A 20,763-nucleotide genomic window follows, 5' to 3' on the forward strand; every position below is an offset into this window, starting at 1 on the left:
GAAGAAAAACTTTGTTTTTTCTCCCCTTTTGCCTGCTGCTAAGTCTCTTACATCAGAGAGGCTAAGACTTCATATTGTGCCGCGCTGTGCTTGCACAGATTTGCGCGCTCTTGACACGTGCCGAATGCGATGCAAGCCGAGTTTCGCCGCTGTGTATATTCGCTGTATTTACTTCGTGTATTGCTTCTATCCTTGCATCGCAGCTCGCGCCTTGCGGCCGCTGCCAGGAGGGCGTCCGCGACGACAGCCACGTGGAGAACGTGGTGCACAAGGCCGTCGCCGACGAGTTCAGCAGCGAGATACTCACCAATCGCACCAGAGGTAGGCGCGCGCACGCACCGTGTCCAGCGGCCGAACGATGCCAAGCGCCTGCTGAACGCACGAAGGCTGATGCATCAATACCACTTAATCAGAGGCCTCTCGGCAACAGACGGTTTTAGGGAGCCACTTCAGCGCGTCACACTCTTTGCTAAACACGAAAATGCCGGCGACGTATACATAGCAGTAAGCCGCAGCATTACTGTAGGGACATCTTGTGGCGCTGCAAAGATGATGCAAAGAATGACTGTATTCTACCATTATACCCGCCCGTGTAAAAGGTCTCGGTAGCAACACAAAAAGATTGAGTTTGACCGTATACAAAGTATCGCTTACCGCGGATATCGAGATACCCATAGAGCTAGTACTGTCTATGTGGTCTTACTGGAGATGCATATATACGGAGTCCATCTCTTCAGCGTCCTTAGGCGGTGTTCTTAAAGTTCAACGAGACACTGCAGAGCAGCAACAAACTAATTTAGGCTCATAAATTATTGTTCGAAAACACCAATTTTCAATCATTCGGCTAAAAAAATAATGATTATCGAAGACAGCTAGAGAAGTCGGCATTCTTTAATTTAGCTCCGAAACCTTAAGTGATTCAGTGTGATTCACACGAATTTCGATGTATGTATATGGGCCGTTTCGGCGCAGGAAAAGTTCTTGATGATTCGTAGGTTGTGTCCTTTAGGCTGCACTCTATACAACGCATTACCGATAAACAATTAATTTAGGCCATAGTAGACGTTGTCAAATATACAGGACGTACGTCATGGCGACCTGTTGCGGACACTTCAGGCCGACGACGCCTCGTTCCTCTCTCTCGTGTTTGCGTGTTCTCTGGCTCACCAAGCCTCCCGTCACGCAGTTTGCTATTTAATTTAGTAATACTGATTAACGTAATGCACCTCTTTAGTGTCCCTTGAACAAAGCGTAACTTCATTTATCTCTTCTAACGCGCGCGGCCAGCGCTGTTGGGGAGCCAAACGTACGATACGCGTATCGAAAGCACGCGTTATGCGCGGGTGCGGTTGACGCTCAGTGGTATAGGAGCACGACTCCCTCGATCTTTCGCACTGTCCTTAAAACCCGACGCTTCGGCACCTCTCTGCAGCGTACCTGTCATGTGCCTCCGGTGAGATGGTGGTCAAAATCAACTTCAGCGAGCCCTTCCGTGGCATCACGTACGTGGATTACGACAAGACCAGCCCCTGCAAGTTCTACGGCGACGGGAGGAAGTACTACGAGCTCAGGATACCGCTCAAGGGGTGCGGCACCAAGCAGGTGAGCAACAAGGCCGCGCCTGGGCAGCACCGAAGAAATGGTAGAACACGTAGTCGAGAAGAGATCAAATTTATCATAAATAATAGCAAACACACGTGAGCCATATGAGAGGGAAGACTCAACTTGTTTTCAAGCAACAACGGCTCGTTAAATATGGGATTCAATGTTTGTCAATCGTGTGTTTGCTGACTGTACTAGTTTGCAAAAATTTTCTCTGCCGAAACGCATAAAAAACCTCCTGTACAAGCAGCATTTTCGTAGCCAGCATAGCGTTTTATTAAAAGTACTTTTGTTTTTATTAAAATGAAACTTTCTATAACCCTGTATATGCACACTGCGCCAATATAAAAGACAATGCCTAATTATGGTTCATAGGACCAATCTGGTAGACATTTAAGTTGAAGCCTCACTAACTGCTACTGCGTTGAACAATACTCCAAATGAATTTTTACTGCGAGAAGAGTGAAAATACAAAAAGCGTGTTATCTCCATCCTTCCCTTTACGGCGTCAGGCCACCTCCTCAGCTTAACCTTCAGCATAAGAAAAAAAAAAACACACTGGAGAGTCTGGCGTTGTTGTAGCTGAAGGCGACATACTTGAGTGCCCAATTTTAGATATGCTGAACCTGGCTTAGTGCATGTGAAAGTGCAATCAAAACTCGTGTCTTCTCTCTTTCTTTCTTTCGTTTCCTCCTCACGTGCAGGGTAGCAAACTGGACAAAGTCTAGTAATCCCCCTGCCTTTCTTCCTTTTTATCACTACTATTACTACTATTACTGTAACCAGCTTCCTACTCTCCTCTTTTTATGTGTTTGCAATATACCTAAAGCAAATTGTTCTGTCTTGCTGTGCAAGATGGCAGTATCTTTGAATACTACTACTACTACTACTACTACTACTACTACTACTACTACTACTACTACTACTACTACTACTACTACTACTATATATATAATAATAATAATAATAATATATTAGCAACTGCACGAATTAGTGCCAAACTTGTGTCACATTTGCTCCTATTGTCCTCCCACATGCTAAAGAAAGACCCAGATTTCAACCTCAAGTTGAAAGACGCGCTTTCGCACCTCCAGGAAGTGACTGTTGAGGTCTCTCCATAGATCGTGATATCAGCCACAAAATTTATGCCATGACGTTCATTTTGAACTGCATGTCATAAACTCGCATTATTGGCAAGAAGTACGCGCACGCTTCCTCTTGAGACTCTTGCACCTGGCCGGAAACTGGGAGCCTTGTTTGGCTTACAAAAACAGGCCAAGCAGTTCTTCAACGCAGTGACTTGAGCAACGAAGTATTTGACCACGATTAACCAGCTTGGTGTTGTGTACGTTCCTTGAAAATATTCAGTACCTCAAGGGATCGTGCGGCGCTGAAACGAGCGTCATGATTTGTTATGGGCAAATTTCTTTTTTTTTCATCTATTGCACAAGCTGTAAAAGTTTGAAACGTGTCATAATTCCATGCCTGAAACGGCCTGATGCCTGATTCTTTCCTCGAAGGGAACAGAAATGCGCTCGTGCTACATGGGATAGAGAGCTTCTATGGCCCAGATCACCTTGAAGACGAAAAAAAAAAAACGATGCGGGCCAACTGCGATTGTATCATTCGTATGAGGAACGACGAAACAGCGCTTGTATTTTTAGTGTTTATCATCTAAGCTAGCACGGCTGCCTGACCTCAACGCCATAGTCTTCCTGTTCTGTTCGTAATTTTCTTGACAGATCCTATTAAATCAAATGATTTTTTTATTGCCTCACCGCTCCTTTTCGTTCGCAGGAGGCCCCACGAGTTTTCATCAACAATATCATCGTACGCTTCCATCGGTCCCTGGAGCTCGAAGAAGATGAAATAAAGACTATCATCTGCCGCTACCCGCCTCCGCTGGCGCCACCGCCTACCAACGTGATAGCGCCTATGTGAGTATGAGAATAAGCCTATACTCACATGGTCCGTCGTAATGACGATAAAGTGCAAAACACGAATACACATGTATCGGGAGCATTGTACAAAATTGTAACTCCTACTAAGATTTAAATTGACTCATTTTTCCATGGCATGTCGTAATTCTCCCCATGCTAGCTAAAACTGATTTAAACGAGTTAAACTATCTTCTTTCGCGGTATGTTCCAGATTAAAAAACAAGTGTGTCTAACTAGAAATGATCTGCCTTAGGAATGATGTCGTTGGCCACTGCGTCAACAATTTTGTTTACCGCAGACGTGAAAATTTATCACAAGAGCTTTCGTTTGGAACTTCTATGCGTGCAACTTAAGTGAGCGAACTGCAAATCAGGTTCAGGTGAAAATGACAGCTCAACCATTTTGCCGCTTTGACCGGGTTCTTGAAAAATTGTTCCAAAAGACAGGGGAACTCATACTTCAACGTTTTATCACTGGCTTTACTCAACAATAAAATATAACAAAAACATAGACGTTTCGCCACCTATGCGGGTGGCGAAACGTTTTTTTTTTTTTGTTATGTTTTATTGTTGAGTAAAGCCAGTGATAAAACGTTGAAGTATGACCGGGTTCTGTTATAGTGTGCATTGTGCTTGCGGGCTGTGCACACTTTCACACGATTTCAAGTTGCTTCCCCCTTAACGTGAACGTTTTTGTTTTTATTTCCCACCACGCAGTATCGAAGCCCCGCCAATTTTGCCGGCTACGAAGCACCCGAAACTCTCCGAGGTCGAGTTGCTCCTCATCATATGCGCGTTGCTGTTCCTGACGCTTCTACTGCTGGGCATAGGAATCGCTTACTACTGCCTGAAGAAACGCAACATCAAGGTGGTCAAGAAGAAGAAGGGCATCTCCTCGGCACCCGCTTCAGAGATCACCAAGCTCAGTGGCTCAACCATGGGCACAATGTCTATGTTTGACCCTATTCGCATACCACGCGCAATGGCCGCCTCCACTTCCGGTTCAGAAGCTGCTCTGCTCACGCCTGTTTCCGCTCAGCGGTCCGAGACGATACCATCAGATTACCCCAGCGAGTCGCCGTCCTCAGCGTCGGACGCCGAAGAGGTCGTGGAGCAGCGACACGTCGTCGTGTCGGCTGTCCCTGTACAGAAGCAGTACGATAATGCCGCCTTTGCAGCCGAGCCATACCCGGTGGACGCTGAACGAGCCGAGTCTCTGTCTTCGGTCCAGATAGCCACGGTCTACAAGCCGTCCATACCCAGGGCCAAAGCGAAGCCATATCCGATGGATCAAGAACGCGATGAATCAGTGTCGTCTCTGCAACAGGCGCAGATGATCCTTAAGGCAGCCTCAGCGAAACAACAACAACTCCAGGCAATATCCGAAAGCGAAGACCAGCTTGACACTGAGACTGTGGAGAAGAGCTACGCGGCTGTGTCTCGTGTGGTCGCTGCGCCTCCGACCGCGTACAGGGTTGAGCCTCCAGTCTACACCAAGGTTCGCAAGAAGGAAGAGCCTCGACCACCGTCGCTGTATGGCAGCATCCCTGACAACGATGACTGGTCTCACTCGGAAGTCGAGTTTGCCGCCGATATGAAGCCGCTCATCCGAAAACCCAAGCGCACCACCCAGGTTCTCACAGACTACCTTGTCACCAAACAGGACGACACAGATCTCCGCGAGGACGTGACAAAACGCCGCCAGGACAAGTTGCGTACTCTGGCGGTGCCGTCCGAGGCTCCGGATTCTTCCGTGTCCGAGATCACTGCCATTCCCGAAACGGCGTTAGCTCCGCGTAAACCGAAAATCACCGTCAAGAATATTGACGAGGTGTTCGTGACTACGGAGCACGAGACTATTGCCACTGAGCATGTCGTGAAGACGACGAAAGATACCACAGAACAGCTCGTGAAATCTCCGACGACACCGCCCTCTTGGGACGTGACTATCAGGCACTACTCGCCGGATGATGAAGGACCATCCGCACCGGGATCGCCAGCTCCTCCAAGGTCGCCTTCTGGACAGCCGCCGTACACAGACAGACGAACCTGGGAAGAGGACACAACAGAAGTACATCGCAGCACTGCCACAACCACTGCCGACCACCACCTCCGGACAAGCTTTTCACCGGAGCCGAAGATACCGCGCACCACATCGCCACCCCAGTGGGACGTTCTAAACAGGGTGATTACCCCACCACCTGTCGAAGGTGTTGAAGAACTTACGCCTGACGTGAAAACCAAGTGGAGGACGCTCGTGACCGTCGACGACGTCTTCCGGACGCTCGTGCACGAGGCGACGACGACGGAGGAGTACGTCCGAATCAGTCACGACTTCCGGTATGAGGCCATGTTCGAACGCCGCGTGTGGGACGTTATCATACGTGTCCTCACGCACCCGGACCACCTCCATCCGCCCATCCAGGCTGAATTCCCGCCTGAGGTGAGACCGCCGCGTTACCGCAAGAACCAAGAACAGAGGCGGAAATCGTCGCTACCGCACGTGCTCTCGGGCGCTGGCATCCCAGCTGACCTGAGGTCCTTGCCAGAATCACACCGGTCCAACTCGATTGGCGACTTCGACATGAGGTCTATGACTGAGATTGACGTAGACTTCTCGCGTCTCGAACGCGAGTCTATCTCCAGCGATGACACTGTGCGGACAGGTCTCAGCATCACCGACCGAGCCACGTCTGAGTTTCTTGAGGACATCCCCAGCGTCGAGGGCCGGGCTTCTATCGACGGATACCTGCCTGTCGTCGAGAGGATGACTGCCGCTCCAGCTGTCGACACAGACGACGCTCGCAGCGATGCTACTTTTGACATTCCCAGCGGCAGATTCGGGCCCGGCGGCTCCCAGGGTGCCAGTCGCACGTTTGTGGAGCGCTCTTCGAGGCAGTACTTCGAAGACTTGCCCGGCAGCCAAAGCAGGATCACGTCGGACCACATGAGGATGCAGACGTCGAGGGTCGTGAGGACGGGAGGCCTGGAACGGGCGCCCAGCATGGATGGCAGGGAAGAAATAAAGTCCATCACTGAGCAGGACATCTACGACTGGCTGCGATGATCAGTCAACTTGCAAGTCGCCGCGTCGGCGCTAACTTCTCGTGCGTAGTGGCGCACCACTGCCCCCGTAAGACTTGCTTTCACACGAGTGATACTGTGCCACAAGAGGATGGAAAGTGCACCGATGGTGCGTGCTGCCTAACTCGAATCCAGGAGCTCCCAAACCACGCAGTGAATGCGACTGACGACAACAGAACTAAATGTTGCGCAGCGAACTAACCGCTTGTTGTTGTTTTTCTTTTTTTTTGCCTGTGTGCTTCTTGCAACTGATTGGTGACGAATCGAGAGTGCATCGAGATATTGTAACATATGAAGCAGAGTGTCGTCTGGCATAAATTTTCAGGCAGCGGCTGCCACATTATCTCGTGTGATTCCCCATAAGATCCAACGCTTTCCATTCTTAACAAAGAGGACGAGCTTCCTTGGTTGGTTTTCACGAACTTTACTCGTATAATTTTGGCTTTTGATCTAGGTACAATGTAAGACTCATAGGAACTATACATCTGTGCATAAAGTGCTAATTGTGGCGTCTACTTCAGAATTTTTAAAAATAAAGTAGTTTACAAAGCTTGCCATAATCAAACTGCTTCCACTTCAGCAGTATGTGTCAGTACAGCTTTGTGTATATGTTGAGAGCGTAAGGGGAAGCTTGGAAATGGAGTCGTATGACGGCGCCAGTCTCCCAAGTTTAAAATATCGAATGCTTCTGGCGGTACTTGAATCCGAACGTATGTATAAATAACGTTCGAACTCAAGTGCTCGAAATATCGCGAGTCACTGTGTACGGTGTTAAAGGAAAGCCTGCCTGCGTGAGCGGTTTTACTGCCATTTTGCGTCGTTTAGGCGGCCAGTTCAAATCAACACAAACGGGAGTAAAATAGTGCATATACTGGTAGCTTTGTTCCGTGTTATTCTCGTTTACAGTGTGTTTTGTTCCCTTGAAGAAACCTTGCGCTGCATAGACTGCTTGTTTTGTTTTAAAGCGTACAGTGTTCGCTGCCTTTGACAGATTTATGACGAGGCCCTACTGCCATTTCTGTATTTATTAATCGAGACGTGTTAAAGATGAAAATAAAGCGCACTTTACACCATCGCTTAAGTAATAAAATTGATTCTGGAAGCTGGTGTCTTTCCTGTGTCAGCGTGAGCGGACTTCGCAAAAAGCTTCACGACCAGCATACGCATTTGCCAGCCTGTCAATCAGTTACGCACTGGCTTCGCTTTTACGGCATCCGAGTAGAGGAAAATGTGTTACAAGAACATGTAAACATATGTTAGAGAGGGTGGGGATCGGTCTGTAAACTGAACGAATACAGCGAATAGTCTTTCGAAACGAAAGTACGTGTTATAAAATGCACGGATGTTCCTGTTCCACTTTGTTTTCTTTCTTTTTTTTTAGCAGTGCGTGAGCGAATGTTTGCGAAAAAGTCAAACGCCAATATAATTTTATCACAGTTTGGGAGCGGACATATCGAAAGTGGTTCTAGACAGCATGCAGGGGCCGAATTCAGGAAGTTTTTATTTCGTAAGTGATCTTTACTACTGACTGGTTGTCTTCGCTAATAATTTGTCCAGCTTAAGTACTGCCTAGAATTTACTCTTACAATTTTAGCGTAAGAGCTTTTTTGACAATGCGTTTCTAGGGGCCGAATTCACGAAGATTATCCTTCGTAAGTTCCCTTTGTCATTGACCATGCAGCCGTCTTTACACAGTCCACCAAATCAGTCAAGTCAGTCACATTTAGACAAGCTTGAGCAAATGCCACAGAGGTATGAGGGAGCACTTTGGATATTAGCAGAATTGGTGATCTATAGTCGTATCCTCTATTAAATAAGTTTGGTTCATAAGTATAAAAGTGCGATCAATGAGCGAAGAAAATATCTGAAGCGCCTGCACAGCTTTCGACAGCTACACATTATAGACAGCAGCAGTCCTTCGGCCGCAAAGCTTTGCGATGACATATTGATGATTACAGCCGTAATGAAACATACTGGATCGACAGAAACATCACAACATAGACAACTATCAGAAGATGCTGAAGGCAGCGTTTGCAAGACCGACGCTTCACTGCACCTCTTTCAAGGCAATCGCGTCTAAGGTGCCCCTGCACTGCACCAGACGATGATGATCATTCCTGTTGTGAACCGGACAGGGCTGGACAAGCTTTGGCGCGGAGTACGGCATTAACAGCATTCCTCTGTAAACAGGAAATAGCCTCTGTGTTATTCATCACCAGCAGCAGCAGCAGAAGCCTATATTTATGTCCACTGCAGGACGAAGGCCTCTCCCTGCGATCTCCAATTACCCCTGTCTTGCGCTAGCTGATTCCAACTTGCGCCTGCAAATTTCATAACTTCATCACCCCACCTAGTTTTCTGCCATCCTAGATTGCGCTTCCCTTCCCTTGGCATCAATTCCATAACTCTAATGGTCCACCGGTTATCCATCCCACGCATTACATGGCCTGCCCAGCTCCATTTTTTCCTCCTAATGTCAATTAGAATATCGGCTATCCCCGTTTGCTCTCTGATCCACACCGCTCTCTTTCCGTCTCTTAACGTTATGCCTAACATTTTTTGTTCCGTCGCTCTTTCTGGGGCCCTTAACTTGTTCTCGAGCTTCTTTGTTAACCTCCGACAAACATTATCGAACGCATTGCGACGACTTGACGATCGACCGTTGTCCGTGCAGGTGCTCCTTGAAGACCGTACCCATCGCTCGTCGGCCCACAAGGCACTGTTGCCTTTCTTGAGGGCGACTGGCCTATGTGAACGCCTTTGAATTTCTCAGGCCCTCCGCGTGCGTGCGCGAGCTCACCGTGTCCTTCCTCCCCCTCCCCCCGCTCCTCTCTCTATCTCATCTTTCTATAATTCCCTCTTTCCCGTCCCCCAGAGTAGGGTAGCCAACCAGACGCATTTCTGCTTAACATCGCTGCTTTCTCTCTTTCTGTCCTTCTCCTCCTCTTTGTTAACCTCCAAGTTTCTGCGCCATATGTTAGCACCGGTAGAATGCAATGATTGTGCACTTTTCAACGACAGTGGTAAGCTCCCAGTCAGGATTTGGCAATGCCTGCCGTATGCACTCGAACCCAATTTTATTGTTCTGTAAATTTTCTTCTCATGATCAGGGTCCCCTGTGAGTAATTGACCTAGATAAACGTACTGCTTTGCACACTCTAGAGGCTGACTGGCGATCCTGAATTCTTCTTTCTGTGTTCCTGTGTTATTACTATTAATCATATGAACGTATATAAACATCACACATTCAACACATTCACAGAGAGAAAGAAACAAGCTAACTACGAACGGTTAATTATGGATGGTAAGTTCCACAGGCTACTTATATCATAAGAAGCCAACAAACAGCGACACCAAGGACAACATACGGGAAATTACTTGTAGTGACTAAGTCAATTAAAGAAGGTCTACATGCATTTATTTTACCATAATTTACCGTGTGGCAAAACGTGCTCTAAAAAACAAAAAGAAGAAAAAAGAAGCAGCAGGCTATAAATTGCTTCCTGGAAGGGACACCATGTTCTCCAACTTGAAAAGGGGGAGAAAAGGGAAACATAAGAGGAAGGCGTACGACACGACACACGACATCACGCACATATCAGCACTGAACACTACTATCAAATCTTGCAGTTTACAAAAATTGTATAGAGCATATTCCTGAGCCTCGTATTAACTAAAGAGACTGGTGGGCTAGTTGGTATTGCATGTTTAGTAGTTTTTAGCGCAAAGAAACGCACCACATGAGAGAAGGCAGACAGGACACAGCGCTTGAGAGGGTGTTGTGGGAGCGCTGTGTCATGTGTGCCTTCTCTCGTGTCGTGCGTTTCTTTGCGCTAGAAACTATTAACCTCGTATTAAGTCGAACCTCGTGCTTTGGGGGAAAAATCACTGAGCGCAGTTCTTGAAATATCAAGCTGCTGGACTTTTCTCAGAAGTACAGAAGGAGAAGTGTTGAAATTTGACCATTATAGAAGTTGCCTATATTTCACTCACCTGCGCGCTGACCAAGAGTGCGTTCTTAACAGCGGCAAACATTATGAAAGCTATAGACAGCCTCCTAGCCACACTGCACTAACCTCTGCCTCTTCTCGTGAAGATGACTGTGCTGTGCTGTGAAGTGTGCATGTAGGCGCTGCACAGCAACAGTATGCTGTGCAGGCCTAATCATCATCTTCATCATACCACCGCCCTAACCTTCCTCTCCACATGTCATCTCTGTTATTCCCACAAACCCCTTCCCCAGCATGGAGTAGCAGGCTAGAGGCACGTCACTCAGGCCGACCTCTTAACCTTTCTGCCATTAAAAATCATATATGTCTATGAAAATGTCACCGTATTAAAATGGCGAGTTCCCAGACATGCCGTCAAAAATCATGTCATCGAACACGCCGTGCTAAACACCGTGGAGGTGAAAGTCCAATCCAGGCCACCAAGAGTACCAACCCATCAACCTTGGGCACATCTTCGCCGCATTGCGCCATTTTACGCATGCGTTGCGGAACAACACTGCCCCCCCCCCCCCCCTGTCCTTCCTTATTTTCCTCTTGCATCTCACAAGGTTTCATGGGGCAGTTTAGCGCAGTTCTTCCGTGAGGTGACAAGTACAGGGTTGTGTTCATTGGCGCCACTGTTGTACCCGACTGCGAGGCCAATACCCCCAAAGGAACTTCGCCCATATGGCTATACGTTCCTGACAGGGGAGTCTGCCGGCGAGCGCCGTGACACCTGTCGCAGCAGAAGCGCAACTATGGGACGGATGGGGAATAGGCACCTTGTAAAGACAGCACAGTTCACGGCTTTGAAACCGGTCGGGGCACAGCGTGGTATTGGCGTGTTCAATAAAAGAATGAATCTTTTTGAAAGACAGGAGCCGACGCTTAAGCTTTCCGTTCCGCGTCGTAGGTCCTTGTTTAGTCGTCAGTCCTCAAATCACCGGAGACTGCGTTTTCGATGTTCGTACGTTGACATTACTAATGGCATCGGCGGACGTTTGCATCATTATTCTGCCTGTCCATATAGAGGCTTGGTTAAGATGTCCTCGTCGTCATGTTAGGGCGAGAAAATTGTTTAATAAAGAAAGATTAACGTAAAATACACGTCTTCTTTAGATCGTTGCTCCGAGCGATCTGATGCCTCGCCCGATTCCCCCGCCGATGCTTCATAGGATTGATCGCCTCTCTACTTCCGCGCTGGCAGCCAGGCCGGGCTCCTGTTACTCCAGCATTCAGTGAAGGTATGCGCCTGGGAAGTGCTATTCACATGGAGCGGCAGTGTCTGGCTAACTGGACTCATTCACTTTGATTTACTGCTCCAAACGAGTTAATTCCATTCATATTTTTTTTAAATTACGCTTGGATAGCGTGATCCCTGTCACCGACTTGCGATAGCTCTGCAATGCATAATAATAATGCGCCAGAAGTCCATCTGAGGCGGTACTATTACAAAAATTCGGATTTATGTCTACCTTAACGCGCCCCTAAATCTCGATTTCTTCAAAGTCTGGCCGCAGTAGCAGTGATCCAGCGAAATGCATCGACATTTCAGTGACGTGAACATAATGGGCATACTTCATCATTACATCTGTGCATTAGCTCGAGAAGCGGCTAATCACTTTGCGCACACTGAAGTAAGCGGAAATTAAGGGCTCGCCACTCTAGCGACACTCGCTAGAGTGTCGGAGCAGTGGCACGAAAGAACGAGCTACTCGAATACCGAGCCGAGCTGTGCTCGCAGACTCTATTGAATTGCTAGGCTAAAGCATCACTTCATATACGGCGTGCCGACGTCCGAAAAACACTTTTTGTCTGTTTCCAACGCTTCGAATGTCGGTACTCCAACACACACACACACACACACACACACACACACACACAACACACACACACACACACAAACAACACACACACACACACACACACACACACACACGCACGCACGCACGCACACACACACACACACACGAACGCACGCGCGCGCACACACACACGCACACACACACACACACACACACACAGATAGAGAGAGATGAAAACGTGGTCAGCTTGCACTAGTGGTGCAAGGCTGGAGTAAACAGCGGAGCTGGTGATCCGACCTAGCTTTTCTTCCAGGTTTTACTAGGCTTGGTTAAGTTTTGCTAGGAAATGCTAAGTGCTGCTAGTCACGGTATTCCGAATCGGCTCGCCGCCGAAGCGCAGATTCTCGCTTGGCCGCGCGACGCGCTTCAAGATGAGTGGCTTCTTCTTCGGGTGTCGGGATATTCTTTGGTCGTCGCATTTCAAGGGTACATGTACTCACCAGAGTCAACGAGAGTTCTGCCGCCGTCGCGGCGGCTCCGAGCTCTATCTCCCCGGTGACGTCACGGCCAAGCTGCGCCTCCACACTTGCCGGGGCGTGGCTGGTTGGCGTCCCATGTCAAGGCAACATGTACACGACACAGAGAGGAGGTGAAGCGCACGCCGCTCCGTGAGGTGGTTGCTAGGGAACGCGCGATGACGTCATCGTTCAGCGATGTTTTTTCGATCGACGAGTACGGTTTTACAGATAGCTTAAAGGGAAACTAAAAGGAAACATTATTTATTCTGTATCAGTAGATTACCCTTCCACAATACCGAAACCACCACTCTAACCGCGAGAAGCCGCTTGGTAAGCCAGAAAGAAACGAAAAACACAGAAGGCGAGTGGTGACGCCACCTTGAAGTTCCCGCACCAGCTCACCGTGACGTCATGGATTTTGACAGCGTCTTCTAGGTCCCAGTTAATTCTTTAGCGGTAAAGATTGACTAAATTGTGTTCTAAAGGAGCCCAAGACTAAATATGGCAAGTTTCGCGAACTTTTACTGAGCCCAACATGGCCCAAATACGAAAAATTACTTCAGAAGTCGTGACGTCACACTGGAATGCTGACGTTGAGGTTTGCGGGCGAAATTTTAAAAAAAATTTACTTTAAGTTTCATTTTCTCTTCTAATAATTGACCTATTGCAGTGTAATTAACATCAACAGATATTTCGAAGAATACGTTATCAGTCTAAGTTGATTTATTGTTTTGCTTTAGTGTCCCTTTAAACAGCTTCCTTGTTAAAAAAAAAATAGGCACGTTTATTCACGCCGAGAACGTGTCCAGCGGCGCACAACATTTGTCGTAGGTGAAGGCGAATAATTTTGCTATTGGCTGGAAGTAACAAAGCAAAATTCGCGCGATTTCTCTATTTCTGTTACTCTAAGCAAGAACGCGCATGCAGTTCGATGCTAGCACAACTCTGGCAGACCGGTCGCTCTAGCACAGCTCTGGCTGACCGAGCCACATTTTTTTTTCGTTGTCGTTTCTGCTCCTTTTTCTTTTTTTTATAAGAGTAATCAGTCTGACAAAGCAGGACCACCACATATATATAGAACGAGAAGAAAGGGAACCGAGCGGCCCGATTTTTTTTATTAATCATATCATAAGAAGCCAACAAACAATGATACCAAGGACAGCATAGTGGACATTAATTGTACTTACTAATTGAACTAAAGAAATGATAAATTAATGGAAAATAAGAAATGGATGTTACATGAACTTTTTACATTGTAAACAATGTAACAAGTTCACGTCAGATATAAATTGTAGTGTTGTGAGAATATTCAAATTTTCGGATAGTAGTATTGAATATTACGCTATTCGAAGTTGAGCAGTTGTAATATTCATGCTTTTCGAAGCTTTTCGGCAAACGGTCGCGAGTTATTTATTGTCTAATAATCAGGTCCACTGGCAGCCACAGAATCGCTGGCACCCGTGGCCACCACCGCGGCAAGCTACTTCGACGTTCGCTACTCTTGCTGTTCGGTGCCGTGTTTTCCATTGAAACCGTTCGCCGCTATTGGCGGCGAACTGAAATGGCGCCGCCTCCGCCTTTGTGATCCTCGTCAATGGCTTCGAAGCTCGGAAAGCACGGCGCGTTGCGTAATGCCAGTTTCCGAAAGTCAGCTTCGGCTCAATACAGAATGTTACGCGGTGAAGCATACCATTTGCACGGGGCACGGTATGTATTCCTTAATAACACACGCGTGCACCCGCCGTCTCCTATCTGAGTATGAGCACCAATACGCCTACTAAGTGTACTGGCAGGCTTTTAGAGCTATTTCGGACGTGCCTGTGGTGATTTGAGTCCTTGGGAGCAGTAAAAGGCATGCATTCGTTTTTTTCGGACTGCCCATGGTTTCGGACGTTTTCGCGGCTCCTAGGGAGTCCCCAAAAAATTGGACGTTGACTGTATATTAATTGTAGTCATTTCATCAACTTTGCTTATCAACGGGCAAAAGAAACCGAGCAACGAGCTCCAGATACGCCGGTATACGCCGCGTCATTTTTGCCAATCTTGGCGCCCTGGTTGCCAGCACTCTTTTCTCACCAGTGCGGCGTACAGACACTAAGTTAGAAAAACACATTTTTGACCTTTAGAAATTTCTCATAACCTTCATAATTGCTCAGAAATATTTATTTGCGAGAAAACTCATAAACACAGCTACAAAACATTTAAACTATAATATTCCGAAAGAAAGCGATGAGATCATGATTGCACATCATCATTGTCAAATGTATTCCAATACGTAAGTCACACTTGAATTAACTGTGGTCTCATTCTCACAAGTTGGTCCACTTAATGATGGCGCGTATCCAATAGTTATCTTGCATGCCACTTTGCGGTCAAGATTTTTGAACGGCAACTATTCGATTCGAAAATATTCGGCCAAAAATCACTATTCGCTTCGAACTCAAAATACACTATTCTCACAACCACAATAAATTGACATGCCAAATTTGTCCGCTTTGCATTATCTATGGATGCAGTTTACAGAGCCGCTGTATCAGTTCTTGGTGCAGAGAAATGTCTGAAATATCTTTCAAATTAGTCCCTAAATCAAAATTCTGCTTCCAACAGTCACTAGAATTGAAGTTTATCTCTCAAATGCAACCAATTTCATTAAAATTGGTCCAGGGGTTATCTCAGAAAAGCGTTTCTGCGTTTTACATGTACTTGAATAGGCGGCATCGGCGGCGGAAAAGGCGGCCCGAGCTAAAGCCCTTCCTGATGCAGGGAGAATTCACGACAACATGGCCATTTTCATTATTCCTCATCACACGCTTACCCAAAAGAGTACGGCGAGCGACTTGGATGGATTGATGGATGACTGTCCCCTTCGAAACGGGGTGGTGGGTTTCGCCCCCAAGCTCTTCCTATTTTGTCTAATGTCCTACCTATATTTTTTGAGAAAACACACAAACGCGAAGAATTCCAAGCATCAAACTTGTTGAACCATTACTGGGAACTCTGTTTCTGTACGCCTCCATTGTTTGTGGTCTCCATAGTTTTCTGCCACCAAACCTCCAATCGCCTTAGCGGACATGTTTACTTTGCCCCTGCTATCGCTGAACCCAAGGGCTTCAAGCAGGCCCGATGAGCCTAAACTGGCAGTTGGTAAGATATCTTCACATAACCATAAAACATGTTGCATCGTTTCCCTAGCTTTACCGCAGCAAGCACATGCGTCTTCGTCCTTGGTGTACCTCGCTTTATAACTACGCGTTGGCCATCTTGATCTCGCTTCGAAAAATATGGAGCTTCCCTTTGAACTATAATTGCTTCTTTCGTGATTTCGTTTTTTTCCTTTGAGGTAGTTGGTCATAGCAGGTTTTTTTTTTTTTTTTAATTGCCGCCACCCATAAGATTGTCTCAGCCTCTCTAACTTTGCGTTTGACGTTCTTTGTTGCCATGCTACTGACCATACCGGTCGCATACTTGCTGATAAGCTTCCTAGTTCTTTTCCTCAACTGTGAGTCAATGTTTTTCCTGTACAAATACCTGAACACCCTCTCGCAACCCATTTACTTTCTTCCATATTCCTCAGTCGTCCTTCAAAGTCAATTTTACTCTGAGCTTACCCGACCTCAAAACTTGTCCAACCCGTATCACGCTGCGTAGCTTCATCTCTCTATTTCCTTTCTCTCTCTTTTCATCCCTATACCCCCTTCCCCCAGTGCAGGGTAGCAAACCGAACGTGCGTCTGGTTAACCTCCCTGCTTTTCCTCTCTTCTATTTCTCTCTTTCTCTCTCTCTCTCTCATTAGTAGTCTTCCAGTGAGCGCCCAATGCGAAGCGTCCCATTGAACTTTGGTTGCCATCGAGTCCTGATTGCACCCCTGACTTCAAGCAAACAAACCGCGTTTCCCAATGTAAGTCCTGGACGCGGAAGTGAGGAGCCGCCAGACGCGAAGCTGCGCCATACCCGTTAAGGTCAAAACAAGTTTGAATTTTTTTTATCTAGGGACCCGCCGGGCCGCCTCTAGTCAGGAAGCAGCGGGTGTCTCCTACAGTTTACGTAATGCACGCCCTGTCGAGCTGATGATGAGTGCGAAATAACATTGATTCTGCAGCACCTTTGCGACTGAAAGTAACCATGCGGATATTGTCTAACTTGTTCTACATTCAGTCACGAAGCGTATTTCGCGGTGCAATGCGTCTGTGATAGTAGGGCGGCATAATATAAGAGAATGAGGAGGGTCGTTGCTTGCCTCAGGCGGACCTAGCCTTGCAAAAGTTGCCGGCAATCGCTCCACCCGAACGCCACCTATCGACCGCGATACGCTAAGAACGCTAGATATCAAAAACAAGTTGACTCGGAGTTGACGTTGCGCGTTTTACGAACCACGAAGAGTCATATATGGCTCACCGTTAATATAACGCTTCGACAGACCGCGCGTTAATACAGTCTGTCTTGCTGCTGCTACTGAAGGGACTATGAGCATGTCACGGCTGTCACCCGTTCGTCGTCGGCGCGAAGTCGATCGACGGGGTATACAAGCCGGTTGGTCGTTCCGTACTCGAGCGAACACAGTGAAAAGAGTCGGGCGTAAAAAGAAAAAAAGAAAAAGCGAGATATTGATCGGCTGATAGATATACACAAATAATAAAGTACAATAATAAAAAAGGACACCAGACAGACCAAAACACCTGAACTTAATATAACCCAATGATGAAGACAAATAAATATGACGAGCCGTTAACAGTGGATATTTATTTATTTATTTATTTATTTATTTATTTATTTATTTATTTATTTATTTATTTATTTATTTATTTATTTATTTATTTATTTATTTACAGATACTGCCAGCCCTTACACAGGGCTATAGCAGGAGTGGAATACGAACATGAAACAGGGCGCGGATCAAATATACAAGAATATACTTAAAAATAATTCACTACAATAAAGTTCAAAAGAAACAACGATGTCATACGCGTGGCCAGGCAGCAGCAGCAAGTCCATAAACTGTGAAGTCGGCGCGCAGAGCTTTCCCGAAGAATGCTGGCGGGCCGATCTTGTTGAGGTGGATGCGATTGCTGGGCTGGATTTCCAGGGAGTCTAGATCTGACGACTTCTCTTAAACAGATTTAGCTAACTTGAGGCGAACAACTGTGAGCTTCGTTGCAGACGCTGGTTTGTCGTCTCGTACGTCAATTAGTTACTTGGAGTTCCGACGCGGCTAGGCTGCCCAGGCGATACTGGACGGCACTAGCCCCCCGACGGCTTCTCAGCAGCTCATAGGTTCAGCTTCTAGACTGATTATCAGGGCCTAAAACCTGCGCTTAAATAGCCTCTCCTTTCCCTAGTTCCTTAGGTCGGGGAACGGCAGGTATGGTTGACAGTTCACCCAATTATCTCATGACTCCTCCCTAAAGTCTTGGCCGCGCCTCTTTTAATCAGGGGCGAGGGAACGATTGATTTCTCTCCCCGCTGTCCGAGGTCGCGCCCCCGCACTGCACCACACGGACGCACACGCACACACTTGGGTCCGTTAATCGGCGTGTCGCTATCTCGAAACTATATGCCGCCCCGTGGGACCACGAAAAGAAATGAAATTATGGGGTTTTACGTGCCAAAACCACGACCTGATTATGACGCACGCCGTAGTGAGGGACTCCGGAAATTTAGACCACCTGGGGTTCTTTAACGTCCACCTAAATCTAAGTACACAGGTGTTTTCGCATTTCGCCCCCATCGAAACGCGGCCGCCGTGGCCGGGATTCAATCCCGAGACCTTGTGCTCAGCAGCCTAACACCATAGCCACTGAGTAACCACTGCAGGTCGCGGGACCACGACGTTTTTGACGCCCGTTATTCGGCGTTTCGACGACTCGAAACTAGGCCGCTCCGTGACAGAGTCCAATCAAGAGTTGCAATCAATATCGCAATCAGCTCGCCGCGGAAGAGGAAATTGTGCGACGGTAATTTTAGGCCGCACGTTTATGTCGCAGATGGTTTGGATGGAATGCCGCGCTTAGCGGTGCTGCGTGCGTGATCAGGTAAATTGGCCGAATAACTTGACGTCGGTTATTTTCGTCTACATGCTCATTGCAAATTGTAGAAATCCGTAACTAGACTTCCATGTCGATTCTCTTCAACTTTACAATATAAGCATCCACCGTAAATACGGTTACCAAGAAGTTAATAAACGTAATTAGTTAAATGAGCGAATTGATTGTTGTGGTATTTGTTGCGAAATATGTCCGCATGAGCGGATAATAGGTAGTGTTGTTATTCTGGTACACCTTGAAGGCATTAAAAAGTGCTCGAAATAAAAAAAAAAACGCCACAGAAGTTCCGTGAGACGCGGTAACCTTTTGGAAAGTTCTGTATGTCTATATTACATTTATTATGTATTTCCTAGCTTCATTCAAGACAATAACTGAATTAGTTGAAATTAAAGAATGCCCCATAGTGTGCAGCTTTCTAATGTTATCTTTTGCGCTAGCAAGCACATTACATACCCCCTTTCTAAAAGAACTTCTTGGGCAAGTTGGGGCTTAGGCTTGCTGTACATTCTTGTTTTGGCCCGCGGTCAAGAACATGAACTGTCATGCCTCTGCCCTTCTTTCACTTTGTAAACCATGCGCCAAAACGAAAGTGTACAGCAAAACTCCCTATCTGTTTCGACTATTTTTATTATGCAAAAAAAGGCATTTAATAAATTAAGAAGCAGGGCCAGTATTAGGAAACGTTTATACACTAAAACTGTTATTAAAAGAGGCTTCCAGTCAGTCGTCGCGAAGGATGATTAGCGAACACAATGCGAACAACCCTTGCGAACGAAAAACTTCGTGAAATCCGGCACAGCTGCTGAATACGTCGTATGCTTCGATACCGCATATATGCTGTGATAGAAATTAATAAATATATTTATCTGTTATTTGGTTTGTATCTCTCTTCTGTGGAGAGGCCTCCGAGTGTTCACGAACTTGAAACCATGGGGAGAAATAAAATTGCACAGGTTTACAACTAGTTTCCTTTACTCACAATGACCACGTTTCTGACCAATGACCATGTCTAGGCACGATTAAACTCAAGTTTCCAACGCTCGTTGACCGGAAATTACCTGACGTTACTCAGCGAGAAGCAAAGTGAGATTAGCATAGGTACGCAGGCAGGGCCTTATAAAAATATGCAGGTGAGGCACTGTCCCTTTTTATGTCGTCTCTCTTGCGCGTATACTTATTTCTCTTCCTTGCGAGATAAGCTTCTAGCTAGAGCTAACACGTTTTCGAATAAAATAATGCTCCGCGGGTAGCAGCTAACCCGTGATCACGCTGTGCCTGACGAAGTGAGTAAGCCTTCAGAGCCGTGAGCGAAGCATAGCACTGCACATAGTAACTATTTATCAGTGTGATCGTTATTTTTGGACGTGTACATTCAGGAAAGGCGGCTTCACTTCCTGCGTAACTTTATGCCACAAGTAACTTCCTCACCTAAATTACCAGAGATATTGATGGTCGGTAAATCGATGCGGCGGCTTGCGTTTTATCGCCCGTGCAATGCAGAGCCTTCAGGATCAGCGCGCGGATTTGTAAGAAGCCCATCGTGCCAAGTAGACTTGTGTCGTTCACATGCGCGAAAGTGCTCGATAGCGCAGACGACATCTTGCTGTAATTTTCTGTTTTTAGCGTAGAAAATACCAGAAGAGAGCAAAAAAAAAAAATCGCCAAACTACGAATTGAGGTGGAGAGTGATGATATGTTTATTTTGTGCTGTAAAATTTACGTAATTTTATCTTGGATTTGTATCATATAGTAGTCAAGGTCGCCTTTATTTGCGTTGTTAATGAT

General features: G+C 46.7%; 1 protein-coding gene across 5 annotated transcripts in view; it reads left to right on the forward strand.

Annotated features, from left to right (window-relative positions):
• LOC119437472 (uncharacterized) overlaps window positions 1–7,727 on the forward strand; it is a 258,469-nt gene extending 250,742 nt beyond the window's left edge. For all 5 annotated transcript variants that reach the window (XM_049660595.1, XM_049660594.1, XM_049660593.1 and 2 more), the window contains 4 exons: window positions 204–321; window positions 1,433–1,602; window positions 3,400–3,539; window positions 4,259–7,727. In XM_049660595.1, coding sequence (XP_049516552.1) covers window positions 204–321; window positions 1,433–1,602; window positions 3,400–3,539; window positions 4,259–6,608 — 2,778 coding nt within the window. In that variant the 3' untranslated portion in view covers window positions 6,609–7,727. The remainder of the gene's footprint in view (window positions 1–203; window positions 322–1,432; window positions 1,603–3,399; window positions 3,540–4,258) is intronic.
• The last annotated feature ends 13,036 nt before the right edge of the window (window positions 7,728–20,763 follow it).

This window comes from Dermacentor silvarum, chromosome 1 (assembly GCF_013339745.2).
Source record: "Dermacentor silvarum isolate Dsil-2018 chromosome 1, BIME_Dsil_1.4, whole genome shotgun sequence".
Taxonomy (NCBI): domain Eukaryota; kingdom Metazoa; phylum Arthropoda; class Arachnida; order Ixodida; family Ixodidae; genus Dermacentor; species Dermacentor silvarum.